The sequence below is a fragment of the Oncorhynchus masou genome, chromosome 30 (assembly GCF_036934945.1).
Source record: "Oncorhynchus masou masou isolate Uvic2021 chromosome 30, UVic_Omas_1.1, whole genome shotgun sequence".
In the NCBI taxonomy this organism is placed as follows: domain Eukaryota; kingdom Metazoa; phylum Chordata; class Actinopteri; order Salmoniformes; family Salmonidae; genus Oncorhynchus; species Oncorhynchus masou.
In genome coordinates this window covers 24,556,087-24,579,863 of record NC_088241.1, presented here as the reverse complement: position 1 = coordinate 24,579,863, position 23,777 = coordinate 24,556,087, and the positions used below count along the sequence as shown (strand labels likewise).

The 23,777-nt window shown below is 42.9% G+C and overlaps 1 protein-coding gene across 10 annotated transcripts; it reads left to right on the top strand.

The window, feature by feature from the left end:
* Nucleotides 1-23,777, top strand: LOC135522407 (interleukin-31 receptor subunit alpha-like). Of its 10 annotated transcripts, none has more exons than XM_064948622.1 (15): nucleotides 2-250; nucleotides 1,360-1,592; nucleotides 3,609-3,687; nucleotides 3,987-4,357; nucleotides 5,137-5,266; nucleotides 5,771-5,934; nucleotides 6,130-6,280; nucleotides 6,594-6,676; nucleotides 6,792-6,894; nucleotides 7,428-7,616; nucleotides 7,936-8,037; nucleotides 8,418-8,564; nucleotides 8,989-9,129; nucleotides 9,310-9,406; nucleotides 20,148-23,501. In XM_064948622.1, exons 7-15 carry the CDS (start codon nucleotides 6,148-6,150, stop codon nucleotides 20,317-20,319), a joined length of 1,167 nt encoding a protein of 388 aa, XP_064804694.1. In that variant the 5' UTR covers nucleotides 2-250; nucleotides 1,360-1,592; nucleotides 3,609-3,687; nucleotides 3,987-4,357; nucleotides 5,137-5,266; nucleotides 5,771-5,934; nucleotides 6,130-6,147; the 3' UTR covers nucleotides 20,320-23,501. The 10 variants fall into 10 exon arrangements, with proteins under 10 accessions (XP_064804696.1, XP_064804694.1, XP_064804692.1 ...); XM_064948620.1 differs by having other exon boundaries at nucleotides 6,098-6,280; XM_064948626.1 differs by adding an exon at nucleotides 14,536-14,598 and having other exon boundaries at nucleotides 3-250; nucleotides 5,771-6,280; nucleotides 20,148-20,222.

Genomic DNA, 23,777 nt, shown 5'->3' with positions numbered 1-23,777 from the left:
AAGGATGTGGCTGGCTGTTCTACTCAAGTGGCCCTGGAACCTGAGCTCCATTCCCCCACTGTTCCATCTGATCCTGTCTACACCAGAGTCTGATGAAAGTCTTTCTGGCTGCTGGGGCTGTGTGGTGAGGGGTGTTGCTCTCTAATTGATTTTCTTTATCTCTAAATCACTCTACCTACCAAGCCTTTCCTTCTGATTCACCTGCATCTAACAGAAGAGAGGGGGGAATAGATCACAATATCTGTTATTGGTGAGTGAGTTTGAGAAGCTCCAATTAGAAAATTGAATCTCCATGTTCAACTGTGTGGATATGTCAAATGATTTACTTATTGGTAATTGAATATGATTTAGTGTATTATATCATCATGTATTTGTATCTAATTTGAAATGTTTTGAATCCAACCTGATGCCATGACCTCTTCAGTTTTAATGTAACAATTATACAACAATTTTGGCACTACTACCTGATCTGCCCTCATGCTACTTATACTCTTTTGGAATATTAATGGGAAAAAACTATATCTCTCATTCTGGGATATGTATAACATGTTTATGTGCTGTGAATATACGCTAAAGACGATTGTGAAAGAGATTATTTGCCACTATCTGACCTTTTTGTTTTTGTTTTTATGACAAATTATTACTGATTGTGAGGTCGACTGTCTCAGGTCACGTTCCAGCAGAGAAAATACCTCTAATAGAAAATTAAAGGACAGATTGTCAAATAAGGATTTGTACATACAGTATCTCTGATCTGTTCACCACATTAACTAAAAGTACAATTGAAGCTTTGCAGAGAAATAGTCATAGCTTTAACTTTGTTACCCTGTTAGAGGTTATTGCCTAATTGAGAAAGAGGGACTATTGTAACATTTACCACAATGGCTTAAGAGAAGAACATGTTTAAGGAGAGACAGAGGAACAAGGTATAGAACATGTTGAGATGTTGAGATGTTATCACACATCCATTACACAACAAACGGTGTCAAAATCACTCTGAAACAGGAAGATGCTTTTGTGAGAATAATGTGCCATTATAGGTAGTTTGGGAAACAACCTTTTAGGTCACAAAAGTCCACCCCATAAACGACATTATAAAATCCAAAATCCAATAAAATCCAAAATCCATGGTTATAGGCATTCTATGGAATGCCTATAACCATGGCATCTAAAGGTACTCAAACATTTACATAAATTAAGCTTGTTTATTGAACATTCTGACATTTGTATTACACTGATAAGTTAGCCTATAGATGGAAAATATATCATAACCCTGCTTTCCTTTAATGGAAAATAGGAAATTGGCATTCTCATTTGTGTTCAAATGTAATAACTTTTTTTCTGTCCATCTTGCTCTAGGTCTCTCGTTCTCCCACACTCTCTGTCTGTCACTCTCCCTCTCTGTCACTTTCTCTTTCTCTCAAGGCAGCATTGCACATTTAGGAGCCGAAGGCAATTAGCGCCCTGCAATAATAATTAGGCAAAATACTGCAAAGGAGGAAGAGCGAAGTGGAGGCCTTTATGCAGACAGCTGATAAGCAGTAAATAGAAGAAGATTTCAGTGGCCTCGCATCATGCATCCACTACATAGGGTGCGTCCCAAATGTAGAGTGAACCTGACTACAACCCAGCAACCCCCAGTCAACTCCCAGAAGGGGACAGTCCCACAGGAAATAACCATCCTCTCTTTTTCCTCACAGAAAAGTATTTAGTCAGCCACCAATTGTGCAAGTTCTCCCACTTAAAAAGAGGAGAGAGGCTTGTAATTTTCATCATAGGTAAACTTCAACTATGACAGACAAAATGAGAAGAAAAAAATCCAGAAAATCACATTGTAGGATTTAAAAAAAAATAATATTTGCAAATATGGTGGAAAATAAGTATTTGGTCAATAGCAAAAGTTTATCTCAATACTTTGTTATATACCCTTTGTTGGCAATGACAGAGGTCAAACGTTTTCTGTAAGTCTTCACAAGGTTTTCACACACTGTTGCTGGTATTTTGGCCCATTCCTCCATGCAGATCTCCTCTAGAGCAATGATGTTTAGGGGCTGTTGCTGGGCAACATGGACTTTCAACTCCCTCCAAAGATTTTCTATGGGGTTGAGATCTGGAGACTGGCTAGGCCACTCCATGACCTTGAATGCTTCTTACGAAGCCACTCCTTTATTGCCCGGGCGATGTGTTTGGGATCATTGTCATGCTGAAAGACCCAGCCACGTTTCATCTCCAATGCCCTTGCTGATGGAAGGAGGTTTTCGCTCAAAATCTCACGATACATGGCCCCATTCATTCTTTCCTTTACACAGTTCAGTCGTCCTGGTCCTTTTGCAGAAAAACAGCCCCAAAGCATGATGTTTCCACCGCCATGCTTCACTGTAGGTATGGTGTTCTTTGGATGCAACTCAGCATTCTTTGTCCTCCAAACATGACGAGTTGAGTTTTACCAAAAACTTCTATTTTGGTTTCATCTAACCATATGCCATTCTCCCAATCTTCTTCTGGATCATCCAAATGCTCTCTAGCAAACTTCAGACGGGCCTGGACATGTACTGGCTTAAGCAGGGGGACACGTCTGGCACTGCATGATTTGAGTCTCTGGTGGCGTAGTGTGTTACTGATGGTAGGCTTTGTTACTTTGGTCCCAGCTCTCTGCAGGTCATTCACTAGGTCCCCCCGTGTGGTTCTGGGATTTTTGCTCACCGTTCTTGTGATAATTTTGACCCCACGGGGTGAGATCTTGCGTGGAGCCCCAGATCGAGGGAGATTATCAGTGGTCTTGTATGTCTTCCATTTCCTAATAATTGCTCCCACGGTTGATTTCTTCAAACCAAGCTGCTTACCTATTGCAGATTCAGTCTTCCCAGCCTGGTGCAGGTCTACAATTTTGTTTCTGGTGTCCTTTGACAGCTCTTTGGTCTTGGCCATAGTGGAGTTTGGAGTGTGACTGTTTGAGGTTGTGGACAGGTGTCTTTTATACTGATAACAAGTTCAAACAGGTGCCATTAATACAGGTAACGAGTGGAAGTTGTTACAGGTCTGTGAGAGCCAGAATTCTTGCTTGTTTGTCGATGACCAAATACTTATTTTCCACCATAATTTGCAAATAAATTCATTAAAAATCCTACATTGTGATTTTCTGGATTTTTTTCTCATTTTGTCTGTCATAGTTGAACATACACAAGCATGACCTGAGGGAATCAGCTGATGGCCACCTTGCCATTGGTGACTGGTGCACTCATCTTTAGACTTTAGAGTCAAAGTCTTTAAGTAATTAACACATTTCCTATGACTGTGGAATTGTGAGTATCCCAGTGTTTGTTTGCTGGTTTGTTATAAACAGCTGTCTAATCTTTTTTCCCCTCGTAATTTCTGTGTCAGTTGTGTATGATGCATCTTCACTCATGTCAGCTTGTTGTGTCAAACAGTATGTTCAACAGTATGTTCAGGTTAGAAAAAATATAGTCATTATCGTTTCCATTGCAATTTATACACAGTTGTCCATCAATAAGAGCCCCGGAATTTCAAATGTTGTTTTGATTCCATTGAATGCAATGTGCTTTCACCCTTCTTCAAAATCAGTCATTTCACATCTTCCCCTCTCACAGGTTTGTATCACCATGGCATCAGCCTGGATTACAATGTTTGCCACGCTGCTGCTGGCATTTGTGAATGGAGCGAAAGATGGTGAGTGCTGTCTCTGTAATAAATAGCCTTCTCTAAATGGCAATACCTTGCCAGCAGTAGCAAAGACAATAGAATAGAAACTTCACATTCCATTGTCTTAAACATTTTGTTTTGAAATGTATATCTTCAAAATATCAATGTAATTTGAGTTTCACTGAGACATGGGAATATAGGCAAGAAATATGGAGCTGTATCTCACAATAAGTTATTTATTTGGTGGCTTAAGGAGCCCTTTTTCCATCTCCCTCAATGTTGCTGATGAATTGATCTGCTCTTGGCTCTCTTTCCTTTCCTGACAGAGGTTCACACATCTCCATCTGTGCGGGTACACACTTCCACCCCTGTGGTGGCCTTGGGGTCACCGGTGACTGCCTCTTGCGTCATCAGAGATGACTGCCCCCTCATAAAGGGAGAAGCCGTTCACATTGTCTGGCACCTCAACCAACTCCGTATTCCCAGCAGTTCTACAGCAGCCAATGAGAGTGGTAGAAACACTGCAGCGGCCAATGAAAATGGTCGGATCTCCACAGTTTTATATTCTGTGGCCAATCAGTGGCTGGAACTCAAGTGTTTATACCTAGCTTCATGGACACCAGTGAATATCTCACGTGCTGTGTCCTCCACACCTTCCCGTGCCAGATCGTAGGAGCAGTGGAGATAAAAGCTGGATGTGAGAGAGATTTGTTTTCTTTCTTTGTTTCTTTGTTTGTTTATCCCTGTTCAGTGGTGTGCCGTATGTATAGTCTACCATAACTCCATTATCATTCATAGTAAGGGATACCCCTTACCCCACATAAAAAGATTACAGATGGGGACCATGGTAAAGAATGACATTTCATTATTTTATCAAAAAATTTAAATGTTGGAATGAAAAAACACAGGTCTGTCTTGCAGTGCCACACCTCCCTGAGAAATCCACTCCTCCCTTAGAAATCTAAGTATACTGAACATAAAATAAGCATAAATTCAAATGTTTTTACACGGTCACACACAGTATCTGCGCATGTGCACGGGTTCGCCTCACGCTGTTACAGCATGGTAGCCACAGGACCAAAACAGCTGTGAAGTTGAGCCTCTTAGTTATTGCAGAAATTGACCCACAAAGCTGTTTACTTTCTGCATCTACTTCATGTCGCTGAGTCTACCTTTACATGTTTTAAACATACGCTTCACCTCAGATAAAGAATAAAAACCTGACCTCATAAAAACAGTTCTGTAATGTAGTTCTGAAGATTTTATCATTTGCTGTTCCAAAATCAAATTAAATGTCATTTTAAAGCTCTATTTACATCAGCAGAGGTCACAAAGTGCTTATACAGAAACCCATTCTAAAACCCCAAAACAGCATGGAATAAGATGTAGATGCACAGTGGCTCAGCGGCTCTGAGCGGTGAGCGCTAACTAACTTTAACATTGTTGTGCTCACCCCAATAATTGTTTTTTCTATAGTTCCACCCCCAGCACCATAAAACCTTAGCTGTCTGACTAACCTTACAAAACTGGAAACCCTCTCATGCCAATGGGAACCAGGACAGGACACCCACCTGCCCACACAGTACACTCTTTACACTGAGATCAGGTAACAAGTGGCTATTGGTGGAGAACAAGTGAATATGTTGTGTTTTTTAAATATACATTTACATGTCAAATGTATATTGTAATTACGAGGCTATTTATTAAATGCTTTCTTGGACAATCTAGCTACTTTGCCTGCATAGGTGGTGGTTATCCAAAGAGAACCTGTTTACTTTCTGTAAATGCACTATGCATATGTGTGGTGGTTATCCAAAGAACTTAAAGTGGAAGATAACTGTAAAGACAGTTATTCTGAAGCTCACTGTATACCATTTGGTTTTGTTCTCTTCCTAAATAGACAGAACCTTGGATCAAGTACAGTAATGGAGTCTTTGATTTGGCATTTACAGGATATTGAGATGAGTCACACGGACTTGGTGTCACTTAATACAGACACTGTAAAGACAGTTATTCTGAAGCTCATAGGGAACCTTATGTTCTTTGTGGCATTGTATTGAGATGAAGCTGTTCCCATCATAGGGGTTCTAATATAACTCTCACATTGCAGCCAAGTTTGACCGTCCAAAAGTTCTGAAGGTCCAAGCAGAGCCAAACAGATATGGCTGCCTAAGGCTCAGCTGGGGTCTCTCTAAACAGCAAGCGTGGGTGACCATTGTGACCTTGGAGGTGTGACTGAAAACAGCAAACAGCAAGCAGTGGAGTGAAGAACCAGTAAGGGAATGTCCATTTCCTAAGTGTCCACATACTGCAACCGTTTGAACAAACATTATTTGGATTAAACAACATGAACAATAAATGATCATACCAACTGTACTAGGTAACCATAAAAATGATTACATTACTGTGTGTGTGTGTGTGTGTGTGTATGTTTGAGTGTGTATGTATGTTTGTGTGCATATGTGTTAGGTCCCAGTGCCTCGCTTAATGCGCCAGAGACCCATGGAGGTGTGTCGTCTGCTCCACGGGACAGAGTACCACATCCAGATATGGGTCGGGTATCACCAGAGTCCATGGAGCGAATGGAGTAACAGCAATACTGCAGTCACGCTTGAGAGGGGTATGTCCTGCATCAGTTCTGTTTAATGTAATGTCATTTATCACTCCCATGGTACAAATCTTTTAATCTATTTCTTATTCTTCCATTAATTGGCCTTGCTTTTCACTCTATGCTAATGAAATGTCCCACATTTTCTAGCCCACTTTTTACAGCTCTGGTAGAATGTATGTATTGACTATGTATTTTACTATTTTACTACTGAATTTCTAGCCGACACCTGTCGAGTCTGGAAGAATTCTCCTCTTCTCTTCACACAACTGAGAGGCACAGATATTTGATGAGTTTCAAAATGGCCACTTCTGCTTCTTTTCAGCTCCCACCAGACCACTCAAATCTTGGATGAAGGTATCTAGGGAGCAGAGACAAAAGCATCACGGTGTATACTTGTTTTGGAAGGTAAGAACAACACACAGAACACACTCAAACTTGACACGTCACAAACTTGAATATTTCCTGTGATAGTGGTACACAACTTGCCTTTCCTCCTTCATCTCCTTTCTTCCTTTTGTAGCCATTTTCCAGCTTGCCAGGGGGGCAATGGAAGTGTTCCTTAGTGCTGGGAACACTGCAGGGACATCCAGCCCCTCCTGAGGTGGAGGTGTTTCAACACAGAGGTAAAGCTTTATTATTAGTTAGATTGAGTAAAATATCTCTTTATACACAATCTTTTAGCATTTTGTTCATTAGTCCACTGTCCACTGTAAAATCCCAATAGTATGTCAATAGTACATTTTTCAAGATGGAGCACTTTCAGTACAGAGCGAAAACTAAATATACCTGTTGCTGAATTCCAAATCAACCCCTACCACTCCTGTAAATCTGAGAGGATTGCATATGCTGTACCTGTATATCAGCATTATGGTAATAGCTTCATCTGATTGGTTGGGTGGAAATGTCAACATATTTCTTCCACCTATGCATTCCTCTGATCAAGGCTCGGGGTCAATTCAAAAATCAGAATTGATGTATAAGCAGAAGGTGTTCTGTGTGTTATGTCAGCATCCCAAACACCCTATTCCCTATATAGTGCACTACTTTTGAGTCCTATGTGCACCATACAGGGAATATGATGTCATTTGGGACTCACTCTGTGTCTTTAAGCTTACCTGTGACATATTGTGTGGTAAATATCTGCATCTGTCCCCAGTTCTGGCAGCAGTCTCTGACGTCAATGTCCTTCCTCATCATGAGAGATCACTACTGGTCCAGTGGACAAGCATACATTCATCCAGTGTCACAGGCTATGTGGTGGAGTGGAGGCCATTGTGGAAAATGGACCCTTCCCTCATCTTGTTTGACCACATGGACAGGAATCAATCCAGCACTCTAATATCAGGTATGGTTTATGTCAGTTATAAGGTATACATACATATACTGTGGTTTCATTCACCTGTCATGCCTCTAGTTCTGTGTTAGAAGTTTGTTGGAGGACTATGTACTTCTTTTATATTGCAATTCTCCTGGCTGCACAATTAATTTATCTGCAGGGACAATGACGTTTTAATTGAATTGCATCTACGGTATCAGCATGTGAGTGTGTTCTCTAGTTTGTTGTTTGGGTTGATTTGTGCAGACTTTTTCTTTTGCAGGATTTGTCCACATGCTATGAGCTTAAGGACTTGGATCCACTCTTATCTCTTTCTTCTTGTCTACAGAGAGCATCGAGCCATACAATCCCTATGGGATCTCTGTATATCCTCAGTATAAGGACGGAATTGGCCTTCCTCAAACCGTCGAGGCGTACTCTAGACAAAAGGGTGAGTCGGTAAACACTAACCCTTACACCTTGGACTTTGTAAGATCTTTACAATATCAAAGGAGGTGTTGCAGGCTTCCTTTGAGCCAATGAGGTGCGAATCAGTTGCAAAACATACTGATGAAAGGTGGTACAATGCTTCCCTCTATTGGAGACATAGAGCAAATTACACCTCCGCATACTTCTTCCACCATTTACTATAAGCTTAATCTATTCTATTTATATCAAACACCTACATTGTAGCTCTTTGTCAGCATGACAATACCAACAAATCAGAACACTATTAGGTTTATGACATTATATAATTGATATGGTAATCAACACTTTTTTTATTGCCATTTAATCCATATAGTCCTCAATGTTCTCTATTGTTTCTGGCAGCCCCATCTGCCGCCCCAAATCTGAGGGTGCGGGAGACGTTGGATTCTCGTATTGAGCTTACCTGGGAGGAAACTCCGCTATGCCAGAGGAATGGGATCGTGCAGAGCTACCAGGTCTTCTACTGGGATGAGCAGGGAAACACCAAAGGTGGAAAGATGCTTATTGTGATGCTGTTGATGATACAGCTATAGATGACTGACAGTTCATTCAAAAGCCTTATTTTGCCAGGCTGTCATTGTAAATAAGTATTTAGGTCACACTGTACATGGATAGTCTAGATGCTCTACAGATGCTCATACGATCAACAGACTTGCTGTTGATAAGCAACTGCTTTCTAAGGTTGTGGTTAGGTTTAGAATAAGGGTTAGGGTAAGGGTTACATCTAGGGTTAGGATAATGGTTAAGGTTAGTGTTAGAGCTAGAGCTAGGGTTGAGGTTAGATAGTTAGTGGAGCATCTACAGATGGACTATCCAAATAAAGTGTTTCCAGTGTTTATTCCCAACTGACTCGCCTGGTTAAATAAATAAACTTGTAACCTCAAACTGCAGTTGCTGTGTCCCTCTTTTACAGTTGTGACTGTTGAGCTGGGAAAGAAGAGGGTGGTTCTAAGAGAGCTCAACCCTTCCTCCTCATACAAAGCCTTTATTATGGTTGGCACAGGTGGCAAGAGTCTGAATGGATCAGAGGTTACCCTCAAAGCTGAACCAATGGGTTGGTATTACAATTTTGTCAATAAGAGTAAAGTGCTTTTAAATACAAGTCATATGCAGTGTTATTTGAGGACTAGTCTCGCTTGCCAAACTCATGGCGCTCCACCCGATGTGAGGTCAGATACTGTATCAGGAAATTGTCTGAAACATATGTCCTATATCTACATGCATATATTTTCAGATGCCTTTGCTATCATCTTGATAGTTATTTCCTCTGGTGGTGAGCTGTCATTGCCCATCATTATCTCAGTTCTGGCCTGCTTCTCAACACATGAACGGTGAGAACTCAACATTGACTTCATGTCAGTAAATACTTGTGTCTTTGTACTATTTAAAAACAATACACGTTTCTGTTTCCCTAGCTAATTATCTACTTTTCACACTGACACAGTAACAAACAGCTTATGCTTTAAATGCTTCACTGCCATGGTGCACAGTAGAGGTCTGTAGGAACGATCTCATCATCCCACTCCCACCTGTACCTGCTGGCTTTCTGTCCAACTCCCACCCCCTACCAGAAGAACTGGTCCCAAACCCAGCCATGGTCTCAGCAATTTTGCGACCTATAGGCAATATCAAATGAGCAAAAATAACTTAAGATAAAGGTTAAATTAACAGAAGTTCTCTTATGGCCCTTATATATTATTACAGGGCTATATCAGCCAATATGCTAGATGAGGTTTGAAGAGAGCAGAGTTGGAGAGACTTACACTTTCTCTTGAGCTATTTATAAAGCCTACCTTTTAGGAGTGGGAAGATTTTCAGACAAAGAAATATGGTAAATAAATATTTTAGGCCTATTTCTATGAAATGTAGTAATCTATAGCCTATTCATAGGCTATTTAGGAGGTACATTTCCTTGGAAAGATAACTGCTCTGTCCTTATCCCCTCATGCATAGGCTATAACCTACTCTATTTAAGACCAAACGTGCACCTGATCTCGCAGGTATGGCTACTGAACTTTAAAAAAAATAATAATAATAATTTATTTTTTATTTAACCTTTATTTAACCAGTTAGGCTAGTTGAGAACAAGTTCTCATTTGCAACTGTGACCTGGCCAAGATAAAGCTTAGCAGTGTGAGCAGACAACACAGAGTTACACATGGAGTAAACAATTAACAAGTCAATAACACAGTACAAAAAAGGCGAGTCTATATACATTGTGTGCAAAAGGCATGAGGAGGTAGGCGAATAATTACAACCTTGCAGATTAGCACTGGAGTGATAAATGATCAGATGGTCATGTACAGGTAGAGATACTGGTGTGCAAAAGAGCAGAAAAGTAAATAAATAAAAACAGTGTGGGGATGAGGTGAAAATTGGGTGGGTTATTTACCAATAAACTATGTACAGCTGCAGCGATCGGTTAGCTGCTCAGATAGCACATGTTTGAAGTTGGTGAGGGAGATAAAAGTCTCCAACTTCAGGGATTTTTGCAATTCGTTCCAGTCACAGGCAGCAGAGTACTGGAACGAAAGGCGGCCAAATGAGGCTTTAGGGATGATCAGTGAGATACACCTGCTGGAGCGCGTGCTACGGATGGGTGTTGCCATCGTGACCAGTGAACTGAGATAAGGCGGAGCTTTACCTAGCATGGACTTGTAGATGACCTGGAGCCAGTGGGTCTGGCGACGAATATGTAGCGAGGGCCAGCCGACTAGAGCATACAAGTCGCAGTGGTGGGTGGTATAAGGTGCTTTAGTGACAAAACGGATGGCACTGTGATAAACTGCATCCAGTTTGCTGAGTAGAGTGTTGGAGGCAATTTTGTAGATGACATCGCCGAAGTCGAGGATCGGTAGGATAGTCAGTTTTACTAGGGTAAGTTTGGCGGCGTGAGTGAAGGAGGCTTTGTTGCGGAATAGAAAGCCGACTCTTGATTTGATTTTCGATTGGAGATGTTTGATATGAGTCTGGAAGGAGAGTTTACAGTCTAGCCAGACACCTAGGTACTTATAGGTGTCCACATATTCAAGGTCGGAACCATCCAGGGTGGTGATGCTCGTCGGGCATGTGGGTGCAGGCAGCGATCGGTTGAAAAGCATGCATTTGGTTTTACTAGCGTTTAAGAGCAGTTGGAGGCCACGGAAGGAGTGTTGTATGGCATTGAAGCTCGTTTGGAGGTTAGATAGCACAGTGTCCAAGGACGGGCCGGAAGTATATAGAATGGTATCGTCTGCGTAGAGGTGGATCAGGGAATCGCCCGCAGCAAGAGCAACATCATTGATATATACAGAGAAAAGAGTCGGCCCGAGAATTGAACCCTGTGGCACCCCCATAGAGACTGCCAGAGGACCGGACAGCATGCCCTCCGATTTGACACACTGAACTCTGTCTGCAAAGTAATTGAACCAGGCAAGGCAGTCATCCGAAAAACCGAGGCTACTGAGTCTGCCGATAAGAATATGGTGATTCACAGAGTCGAAAGCCTTGGCAAGGTCGATGAAGACGGCTGCACAGTACTGTCTTTTATCGATGGCGGTTATGATATAGTTTAGTACCTTGAGCGTGGCTGAAGTGCACCCGTGACCGGCTCGGAAACCAGATTGCACAGAGGAGAAGGTACGGTGGGATTCGAGATGGTCAGTGACCTGTTTGTTGACTTGGCTTTCGAGGTCCTTAGATAGGCAGGGCAGGATGGATATAGGTCTGTAACAGTTTGGGTCCAGGGTGTCTCCCCCTTTGAAGAGGGGGATGACTGTGGGCAGCTTTCCAATCCTTGGGGATCTCAGACGATATGAAAGAGAGGTTGAACAGGCTGGTAATAGGGGTTGCGACAATGGCGGCGGATAGTTTCAGAAATAGAGGGTCCAGATTGTCAAGCCCAGCTGATTTGTATGGGTCCAGGTTTTGCAGGTCTTTCAGAACATCTGCTATCTGGATTTGGGTAAAGGAGAACTTGGAAGGGCTTGGGCGAGAAGCTGCGGTGGGGGCGGAGCTGTTGGCCGATGTTGGAGTAGCCAGGCGGAAGGCATGGCCAGCCGTTGAGAAATGCTAGTTAAAGTTTTCGATAATCATGGATTTATCGGTGGTGACCGTGTTACCTAGCCTCAGTGCAGTGGGCAGCTGGGAGGAGGTGCTCTTGTTCTCCATGGACTTCACAGTGTCCCAGAACTTTTTGGAGTTATAGCTACAGGATGCAAACTTCTGCCTGAAGAATCTGGCCTTAGCTTTCCTGACTGACTGCGTGTATTGGTTCCTGACTTCCCTGAACAGTTGCATATCGTGGGGACTATTCGATGCTATTGCAGTCCGCCACAGGATGTTTTTGTGCTGGTCGAGGGCAGTCAGGTCTGAAGTGAACCAAGGGCTGTATCTGTTCTTGGTTCTGCATTTTTTGAACAGAGCATGCTTATCTAAAATGGTGAGGAAGTTACTTTTAAAGAATGACCAGGCATCCTCAACTGACGGGATGAGGTCAATGTCCTTCCAGGATACCCGGGCCAGGTCGATTAGGAAGGCCTGCTCACAGAAGTGTTTTAGGGAGCGTTTGACAGTGATGAGGGGTGGTCGTTTGACTGCGGCTCCGTAGCGGATACAGGCAATGAGGCAGTGATCGCTGAGATCCTGGTTGAAGACAGCGGAGGTGTATCTGGAGGGCCAGTTGGTCAGGATGACGTCTATGAGGGTGCCCTTGTTTACAGAGTTAGGGTTGTACCTGGTGGGTTCCTTGATGATTTGTGTGAGATTGAGGGCATCTAGCTTAGATTGTAGGACTGCCGGGGTGTTAAGCATATCCCAGTTTAGGTCACCTAAAAGAACAAACTCTGAAGCTAGATGGGGCGATCAATTCACAAATGGTGTCGAGGGCACAGCTGGGAGCTGAGGGGGTCGGTAGCAGGCGGCAACAGTGAGAGACTTATTTCTGGAGAGAGTAATTTTCAAAATTAGTAGTTCGAACTGTTTGGGTATGGACCTGGAAAGTATGACATTACTTTGCAGGCTATCTCTGCAGTAGACTGCAACTCCTCCCCTTTGGCAGTTCTATCTTGACGGAAGATGTTATAGTTGGGTATGGAAATCTTAGAATTTTTGGTGGCCTTCCTGAGCCAGGACTCAGACACGGCAAGGACATCAGGGTTAGCAGAGTGTGCTAAAGCGGTGAGTAAAACAAACTTAGGGAGGAGGCTTCTGATGTTGACATGCATGAAACCAAGGCTTTTTCGATCACAGAAGTCAACAAATGAGGGTGCCTGGGGACATGCAGGACCTGGGTTTACCTCCACATCACCCGCGGAACAGAGAAGGAGTAGTATGAGGGTGCGGCTAAAGGCTATCAAAACTGGTCGCCTAGAGCATTGGGGACAGAGAATAAGAGGAGCAGATTTCTGGGCATGGTAGAATATATTCAGGGCATAATGTGCAGACGGGTATGGTGGGGTGCGGGTACAGCGGAGGTAAGCCAGGCACTGGGTGATGATGAGAGAGGTTGTATCTCTGGACATGCTAGTTGTAATGGGTGAGGTCACTGAAAGCAGCAAGAATGACTGACAGCAACACTTGCTATGTTTTGCATAGGTCTATTGGAAATTGCCTATCTTTTAGGAGGCCGATTTGCAGGCAAAGACAAATAAATGGGTAATGAATATTTCTTGAAAAGGAAAAGGCACAAAGCTAGCTCCCCATACTAGCCTAACCTATATGCACCTTGTGCTCTTTCCTTTTCAATGATGATTACTTTGTTGTTATTGTACTTCGACTCACATTGGTTGAGCGCCCTCCACACCGTTCCATTATCAATATTTATTTACAGACACTGTAGTAGACTACAGTCTAATTGGATTTAAGTTAATTTCATATTCAAGTTAACTGCCCCGTGATTCTCCGGCCATGTAGGCAGCATATTCTATTTCAGTTAGACCACACATACGAGGCACACTTGAACTCTCATGCCCAACTAGAAGAGGCAGGCTACTGAAGTTGAAGCAGCGAATTCTGACTGTGTGAGTAATGCAAAAAATATATCCTTTTAATACAGTAGGTAGACTAACGTTTCCAAATAAGCTTTGGGAGAACAACAATATTTTCATCCCAAAGTCATCTGTCTGACTCCGCGACGCAATGATCTCTGTCGGGACCGCAGTTCCCGTGGGATGTAGCCCTCTAGTGCAGTCAGTACACAACACTAACCTCATCATATCTAAGCAGGATCAGACAGCCAGGGAAGACCCGTCTACAGAACTCAGGAGAATTTTGCAGCATATTAACAATATCAGTGAATAATACAAAGTTCCATCTGGAATTGATGGGTAGACCTACAGTAGCTACAGGACAGCATTTAAAGCGTAAAGCTACACTCTGGGATCTGGTCATTTCAATTATTGAACCATTGATTATATTCTTGGATAATATCATGTATAAATGTACACCAAGGTCATGGTTTGTCATGCCTCAATTTAAGAAGATCAGATGGTGACAGTGGACTCAGCAGAGTCAGGCAGCCAGGGAAGACCAGTATGTGACAGAGGTGAGGTACATTTTTGCAGATACAACACTTTATTCTCTCTGTGCAACAAACACTGGACAAGCCAGATGCTATTTTAAGGCAGTCTAACAAACCTCCAACGTTGATTTCCAAACTGTATCAAGGGTTGATAGAGGCTTTTCTCAATGACACAAAACATGTAAAACAAAGATGTGAGGAAAACCTGGTAGAAGCTATTCCTGATGATGAATGGATACAGATATGTTTGAATGCCCAATCATGTCCGTATCATCTCAGACATAAATTGCTGCGGTTAACGAATTTACTGTACGTCGGTGGAACATGCTTTAAGAAATGTTATTCCTCTGCTGGAGGTGTATAACACAAATGATGACATATTCAACCAGCCTTCTATATAGGTATGTGTATGTATATGTATGCATATGTGTATGTATATGGATATATATATTTACCCAAAAAATATATGGGGGATTGGAAATGATGCAGACAATTACATTGATGGAAGTGACAAGGCTGGCTGAATTCTGGCAAAGAGTATGTTATTTTATCTCAGCATGTCTACAGATTTTCATTTCTCCTTGTTTTTGTTTGCTTGGAAATGTTGATTCTGCAAACTGTTATCTGAAGGTACTGTGTAACCAAGCATTTATAGCGGCTAAGAAACGCAATAATGAATGTTTCACTAAGATCCTAAAGCTGAGTGGGGTGTGTTGGGTTGGGGCGCTGCAGGGCAGTGGACCCTTAGGGACAGGATGGGGCGACCCAGCTATATTGTGTGCAAGTAAAAATAGTTATTCAGTACTATTAGTCCTATGAGATGAATAATATGGAGGATTTGCTGATTATGTGTTTGAATGGATAGTTGAGGTATGTGTTTATTTTGTTCTTGTTTCCAAACCTTTCCCTTGGGAATGAAAAAAAATGTAAGGAGTGAACTGTGAAGGAAATTGTGTTGGGAGAGAGTTGCGTTGTTGACTAGACAGGCTGCTCGGGCTGGCTGGTTGAAATTTGATTTAGAGGATAACAAAGACATTTATTGTATTTTTTCAAGAGTTGTTCATTTGTTAGGCTATTGGTTAAAGGTGCAGCACAATATTTATTATTGAATGACCTTTGATCTCATTCAGTCTTATTCATCACGTAACCTTTTCATGTGTGAGTTCCAAATATCTCTAACGGTCGCCCCAGCATGAGTTGTTTTGTGCACGTGATGTCAGAATGCAGTCACTGTTCCAAAATGTGATAGTTACGCACAGGACAATTATCCCGTGCTGCCTGCTAATTATTTATAGGCTGTTTCAACTTGTGAATTTCAAATTATTTTCTAACAAGTATTTTCTGAACAACAGTATGAATTGAGGTGTGTTCAATTCTTAAAAGTAGCCCATTTCACTGTTGCAGGCAATTTATGTTTGAGGCTTTACTGAGCCGGACAAACTTTTCTCTTCAGGAGAGCCCAAGGCCAAGCACTTTCCCAGTGTTTCTGCAGATCAAGCATGCAGACATTTGCGCAGTCTTGCACTAACTTTTTCCCTGTGGCATATTCTCTGGCTGGCGCTCGCATTGTTTGATGTTTTCATTACAAATAATAACTTTGGATATGTGTGCATTCCTATCAAAGTAAGTACCTTATTTTCTGTATATCGTGTTGTTTCTACTCTAGCATACTGTATATATGTATGGAGCATAATGTATTTAGAGGTTTTTTCATGTTTTCAAGTACTGGTGACAAATAATGCATTCTGATTGCATAGATTGCATAGATTGTAATGGACACCTATGATGTGTGTATAATACTTTTTTGAAGGTTACACTGATTATGATGAGCTAAAGCTAAGCTATTTGCCAGTGGCGCCATGTTTGTTGACATTATACAATGCATTCTGGGTGTCATGTAAATGTAACATATCCGCTGGGAGTCAGGAACCAGGTGCAGAAGATGAGTTTAATAAAGAAATGATACCGATGACCCAACATGATAAGCGTACAGAACGTGAGAGAAAACAATACTACTTAATGACTGATGTCAACTGAGGGCTATATAAAGGGGAAGTAATCTCTGACAAAATTACCAGGTGTGCATAATGATGGGGAACAGGTGTGCGTAATAACAGTTGCCAGGACAGGTGGTTAGTAGGCCAACGATGTTGAGTGCAGGAGGGAGGGAGAAAGCAGGAGAGGGAGTGACAGTAAACATCATATTTATTTATTTTGCTCCTTTGCACCCCATTATTTTTATTTCTACTTTGCACATTCTTCCACTGCAAATCGACCATTCCAGAACTTGTTCTCAACTTGCCTACCTGGTTAAATAAAGGTGAAACATCCTGGAAATGAATGAAGGGAAGTGAATGATCATAAACGACACACCCCCTTCAACATACGTATGGAAAACAGACCAAACTCATCTTGTCTCCTTTTATTATCTTTGGTTGACTCTAAGAAAAAAATATGACCGCTTGTCAATCTTTGCTCAGTTATCTCTAGGACTAACGTAGCCTACATTTTCCAGTTTGGATGATTGTGTTATACTACTGCTACTTCAGTGAATGTCTGAACGTTGCACCCAAAAATTAACTGGTTACTTTCAGAACAACTTAATAAAGTGCAAGCTATTAAAGGAGGTGGTCACCACTCCTCCGCTAATTAGTGAACCTCCACCCATAAAATGATTGATCTCTGACCTCAGCAGCGATACCAACCCTAATTATGCCATAAGTGAAAAAACAGCCGAAATTGCGAACGCTCTCCAAAATCAACCATCAAAGACAGGCTTTGTGACGGTTCTCCCCAATTTTGCACTGATGTATCACCATAAAAATGTGGCATCGGTCCAATACCACAGTGCACAGCTGAAGCACATGCCAGACATGGCTAACATGAGGGGACAGGTGGAGAGAACTGAGCAACTTCTGACAAAAGCAGGAAATGAAAACATTCTGCTAGTCAAGGAACTGCGTTTGAAATCTGAACAATTGAAAGTAATTGCAAATACTTATGACGATGAATGAGCACAAACTCTTCAACAAAATCGTTGTCTCCAGGAACAACTCGATTTATCTTGGCCATTCGGCACTGAGTAATATGGCGCCTCTTGGCCGACAAAGCAAAAGTTTGGCTTCTCCTCTTGGCCTTTCGTCCCCACTTTCCCCACAGGATGAAGCCAACCCTCTCCGTCCGCTTGACGCGGAGTACCTTGACAAACTCGTCAAGAATTTCCCCACCTTTGACCCCGTTCCAGGGCAGCCAAACGATACTGAGACATTCCTAGCTGACATAGATGACGCGTTGGATGGCTACCCGAATGCTACGGGTTCTGACAGGGTTTACCTGTTGAAGCGAATGTCGAATAGACACGTGACAAGGTTCATTCGCCTACAACAGCAACACGTGCTAAATGACTACGCAAAACTTGCCACAGCTTTGAAATTAGAATTCAGTGGTTCTGCGACTCGCAAACACGGTAGCTCACTGGCTAACATGGTCAAACAAGCTCGGAACGAACACCCACAAGCTTACTATCATAGGCTTTGTTCAGCTTACTTTGGCTTACTCACTGAAACAGGCATGGAAGACCTGTTACCATTTAAACAAATGTTCCTGTGGAACATGTATCCTACCCTCATTACCTACGTGGGCCCTGCAGCCCACATTGGCTTGCCTATCTTACAACTCAGAGAGCTTAAAAGCACAGCTTTTGAGGCATCAAAAGCTCGCAACACTAAGAGCCCTGACCACTCGGTTTTTTCCACAAACCGTCTCAGCAAGAAAAACATTGATGCGCAGAGTATACTCTGCTTCCGATGACACACCTTCCGCTTTGTGGGGGACTATCAACCCTTACAATGACACTAATCGCGTCAGTCCAGCAACTGACCCGATGACTCCCATTGGTGAAACACTTTGCGATATCACAGACCGATATCCTCGTCTCAGTTTTCAGGTACTGAAGAGGTTGCCACACGCGGACGCGGTGGTGACTGACAGACCTCAACAGCCACTGAGGGTGTTGAAGCACAAACACCAGGAGATTTGGTTGAAAGGTTACAGCCACTCTCATAATAACGCGGCCACTGACAACTCGTACATAGGGTCCAAACTTTTTGTTTGCGCCTCGTATACCAACACCACCCGCTGGTGGGGGGGTCCCGAGACACAAAGGGGGGAATAGTAGCCCAGACCCATGATGAGCCTTATCGAGGCCGGTGGGGGGGTCGAGACTATTGACAACACCGTACGAGGCCACCAGAGCAAAAATCAAATCTAGTTATAAACTCCCATTTGAGAACAGTGAGGAGCAGACAGGCCCCTAGACGGGATTATCTTAGAACACATCTAAGAAGTACTGAGGTGTACCACACAGGTCGTAAAGGAAGTCCAGTGAACTTGTCCACCTTCAAAACAAATGGCAACAATAATCATTCCTTGCCATGTGTAGTAATCACAACAAGACAACGAGTAAAATTCTCTAATCATGTATTCCTATAGGATAACATTTCAGAATAAATCGGTAGGACAACTGGACCCCTTGAGTACCAGTACCAATACCAAAGTCAGTCCAGCAACACTCAGTAAGAGGATTAGTAACCTCACAAGTTAAATTGCTTTTGATAACAGTGACATAGGAGTTACTCAGAGTGCAACACGGGGAAGGGAATCTCCATTGCACTCTTCCAATGGTTACACATGCCACTAATAAATAGAACCCTCCGTTCAGGAGAAAAGTTATTAGAGTCATGAACCACGATCACACCACATACGACTGGTCTAATACTTAGAGTACTTCCGTCATGAGGTTAGCTCATCCGTGGATAACATAGCTATGAAAAAGACTTCTTCATACCTACCGCCACTACAATAGTGGAAGACAGTGACTGGTAGTAAAACTATTACAGACTCCCTCGACACTAATTCCCTCGACACTGACATCCAGGGATTGACCTGAAAATTACCTGACTATGTCAGACTCATTCTGAACAATCTGCCAGGATACTTGGTTTCCTTCCCTTGACATGTGTGCTTGCGTAAGCATAAACTCACATGCACAACAGAACATCCAATTAGGATTTATGCTAGGCTCACTTAAAGGTCCGAGCAAAATACCAGCCTTAGTAAAGTTGAACATTTATTTTGAGGCCTTTAACTCTACAGTTACAGCACTCACCAGTTTTCTTCTCAGAAGTCCATAGGTCGTCCATGTAGACTGCCCAAAACGAGTGCCTTACAGCTGTAGACTTATCATATAGTTATCAACTTTGGATAGTACCCTAAGCAACACCCCGCAAATTAGGAAAGCCCTAGATATGATATTAGACAATGCCATGATAGGGTCATTTTGCCAAGACCATGGACGTAGATAGAATACAGTCCAATTAAATATAAGATGTTTTGTTTATGCTTTCATTAATTTTGTTTCATTTTCTTCAGTACGTAGAAAGTGATAGAGCCATAAACAACTTCCACATACAACCATCAGTTAGTGCCACAACGCCGCTCATTTGGGAGGAAATGTAATGATACATTTCATGAGTGTGTGTGCGTTATTAACATCTGCCTAAGTTACTGCCCAGATCTTCCAGTCTGGACGACCAGACAACGGGTCCGGAACGGAGATCCAATCCGGACATCCACTGCCCAGCCATGGAGTGGACTTCTTCATTTGCAGACATCCTACCCGGGTCGACCACCAGAGGGGGGACTGCAACGGCAATCCCAATCTGGACATTCGCTGCCGAGCCATAGAGCGGACTTCTTCATTTGCAGACACCCTACCCGGGTCGACCACACCAGAGGGAGGACTGCAACAGCGATCACCAACTGGACATCTGCTGTCCAGCCATGGAGCGGACTTAATTCGCAGAAACCCTACCCGGGTCGACCACCAGATGGGGGGCGCCAGGGTAGCCTAGTGGCTAGAGCATTGGATTGGCAACCAAAAGGTTGCAAGTTCAAATCCCCGAGCTGACAAGTTACAAATCTGTCATTCTGCCCCTGAACAGGCAGTTAACCCACTGTTCCTAGGCCATCATTGAAAATAAGAATTTGTTCTTAACTGACTTGCCTAGTAAAATAAAGGTAAAAATTAAATGGGGACGACGACAATGGTCCACAACCCACAGTCATTTTTATGTTGGTTTGCAACATGCAGGTAAATCGCAAGATTGAACCCAACATGGGGGGACTCATGACGTTGGCCTGGGGGTAGGTTTATGACAGTCATAAATACATCTTCCCCCCTTTTTCCTCTCTCTATCAAATCAAATGTATTTATATAGCCCTTCGTACATCAGCTGATATCTCAAAGTGCTGTACAGAAAACCAGCCTAAAACCCCAAACAGCAAGCAATGCAGGTGTAGAAGCACAGTGGCTAGGAAAAACTCCCTAGAAAGGCCAAAACCTAGGAAGAAACCTAGAGAGGAACCAGGCTATGTGGGGTGGCCAGTCCTCTTCTGGCTGTGCCGGGTGGAGTTTATAACAGAACATGGCCAAGATGTTCAAATGTTCATAAATGACCAGCATGGTCCAATAATAATAAGCAGAACAGTTGAAACTGGAGCAGCAACACGGCCGGGTGGGCTGGGGACAGCAAGGAGTCATCATGCCAGGTAGTCCTGAGGCATGGTCCAAGGGCTCAGGTCCTCCGAGAGAGAGAGAGAAAGAGAGAAAGAGAGAATTAGAGAGAGCACACTTAAATTCACACAGGACACCGAGTAGGACAGGAGAAGTACTCCAGATATAACAAACTGACCCTAGCCCCCCGATAAACTACTGCAGCATATCCTACTGATGTTACATTTGCAAACCCCTTGGTTAACATAGAGATTCTGGGAACATCAGAAGGTGGGGGGAAAATATTTATATATATTCTGGTAATCCGACCAATTGAACATATGCGGTGGTACTTAATGAATATCATGTCAGTTCGGTTGTCATCTGAGACATTCTCATCAATGATAAAATGAAACAAACTCGACAGTGAAAAGTCTACACATCGGAGTTGTCGGATTCACATGGAATTGTTGTTCAATTTAAATGTTTGAATATTAAATTATTTGTGATGGGATGAAATGGGATTTTAGCTTCTAAAATGTGAGATTTGGGTTTTCATAAGGTTAGGGCTCTGCTCAGTCAGTGGCCCGCACCTGTGAAGGGACATGGGCTATAAAACCTTTCAAACAAGCCCTCCTCTCCCTTCCTATATAAAGCCTTGACAACAATATAACCTCCAGTTCCGAGGATGTGAGGACGACGGTCCAATGTCAGAATGGTTCAGATAATAATTACAGAATGAAGCCAACATCAGCATGAGCTTTGGTTGCGAATGGTATGAACTTTGGACTCTTATTCACTACAGAAGTGATATCCAATTTGTAAGTCGCTCTGGATAAGAGCGTCTGCTAAATGACTTAAATGTAATGTAAATGTATACCTCCTAGCCGTTGAGTTAGCAACAGCTGAAAACGATGGTTAGGAAGGAACAGACAGAGTATCTCGTCTATCACACAACGACGTTACTACAGCGTATCCAATTGACCACCAGAGGCATTCTTCAAAGGACTCGGTTTGGCAACATGCCTTCCATCTACCACCACCTACTGAAGCATAGCTCAGAGTAAATATTTTTGGGGAGGATGGCCTGGTGTCAAGAAGGGAGGCAAAGAAGCCACTTCTCTCCAGGAAAAACATCAGGGACAGACTGATATTCTGCAAAAGGTACAGGGATTGATATGCCGAGGACTGGGGTAAAATAATTTTCTCTGATGAACCCCCTTTCCGATTGTTTGGGGCATCTGGGAAAAAGCTTGTCCAGAGAAGACTAGGTGAGTGCTACCATCAGTCCTGTGTCATGCCAACAGTAAAGCATCCTGAGACCATTCATGTGTGGGGTTGCTTCTCGGCCAAGGGAGTGGGCTCACTCACAGTTTTGCCTAAGAACACAGCCATGAATAAAGAATGGTACCAACACATCCTCTGAGAGCAACTTCTCCCAACCATCCAGGAACAGTTTGGCGATGAACAATGCCTTTTCCAGCATGATGGAGCACCTTTCCATAAGGCAAAAGGGATAAATAAAGTGGCTCGGGGAACAAAACATCAATATTTTGGGTCCATGGCCAGGAAACTCCCCAGACCTTAATCCCATTGAGAACTTGTGGTCAATCCTCAAGAGGAGGGTGGACAAACAAAACCCCACAAATTCTGACAAACTCCAAGCATTGATTATGCAAGAATGGGCTGCCATCATGTGGCCCAGAAGTTAATTGGCAGCATGCCAGGGTGGATTGCAGAGGTCTTGAAAAAGAAGAGTCAATTGACTCTTTGCATCAACTTCATGTAATTGTCAATAAAAGCCTTTTACACTTATGAAAGGCTTGTAATTATACATCAGTATTCCATAGTAACATCTGACAGAAATATCTAAAGACATTGAAGTCGCAAACTTTGTGGAAATTAATATTTGTGTCATTCTCAAAACTTTTGGCCACAACTGTACACTGGAAGCTATGAGTACAATAGGGTTAATCCAAGTGTTCTGACCTCACATAGGTCAAGCTAACTGGCTAAAGTTTGCTACCTCGCTAGCTACTTCGATGCACAAACGAGAGAACACCTCACTCTGACCATTTTACTCCCCCTAGCAGAGCTGGTTGGTCTATTTTCATGTTATGTAGAGTGTTGGTGACTAACTATGCTGCTGGCAACAAATTAATTGTGGGTTTTTTTTACTACGTTTACTCATAACGGTCATATTCAACGGGTGTTATGCGTTCGTAAATTCATCAGTTATTCTGCACTCTGGCAAACTCAGATGAGTGCTCTGAAATCGGAGTAGATAACCAGAGTGAATTTACAAACGGCACCCTAAGAGTGTAAAGTTTTCAACACATTATTTCCTCTACCTGACACCTTAGACCCACTCCAATTTGCTTACCGCCCCAATAGGTCCACAGACAACGCAATCGCAACCACACTGCACATTGCCCGAACCCATTTGGACAAGAGGAATACCTATGTCAGAATGCTGTTCATCGACTACAGGTCTCGACCCCGCCCTGTGCAACTGGCTACTGGACTTCCTGACGGGCCGCCCCCAGGTGGTGAGGGTAGGTAACAACATCTCCACCCCGCTGATCCTCAACACTGGGGCCCCACAAGGGTGCGTTCTGAGCCCTCTCCAGTACTCCCTGTTTACCCACGA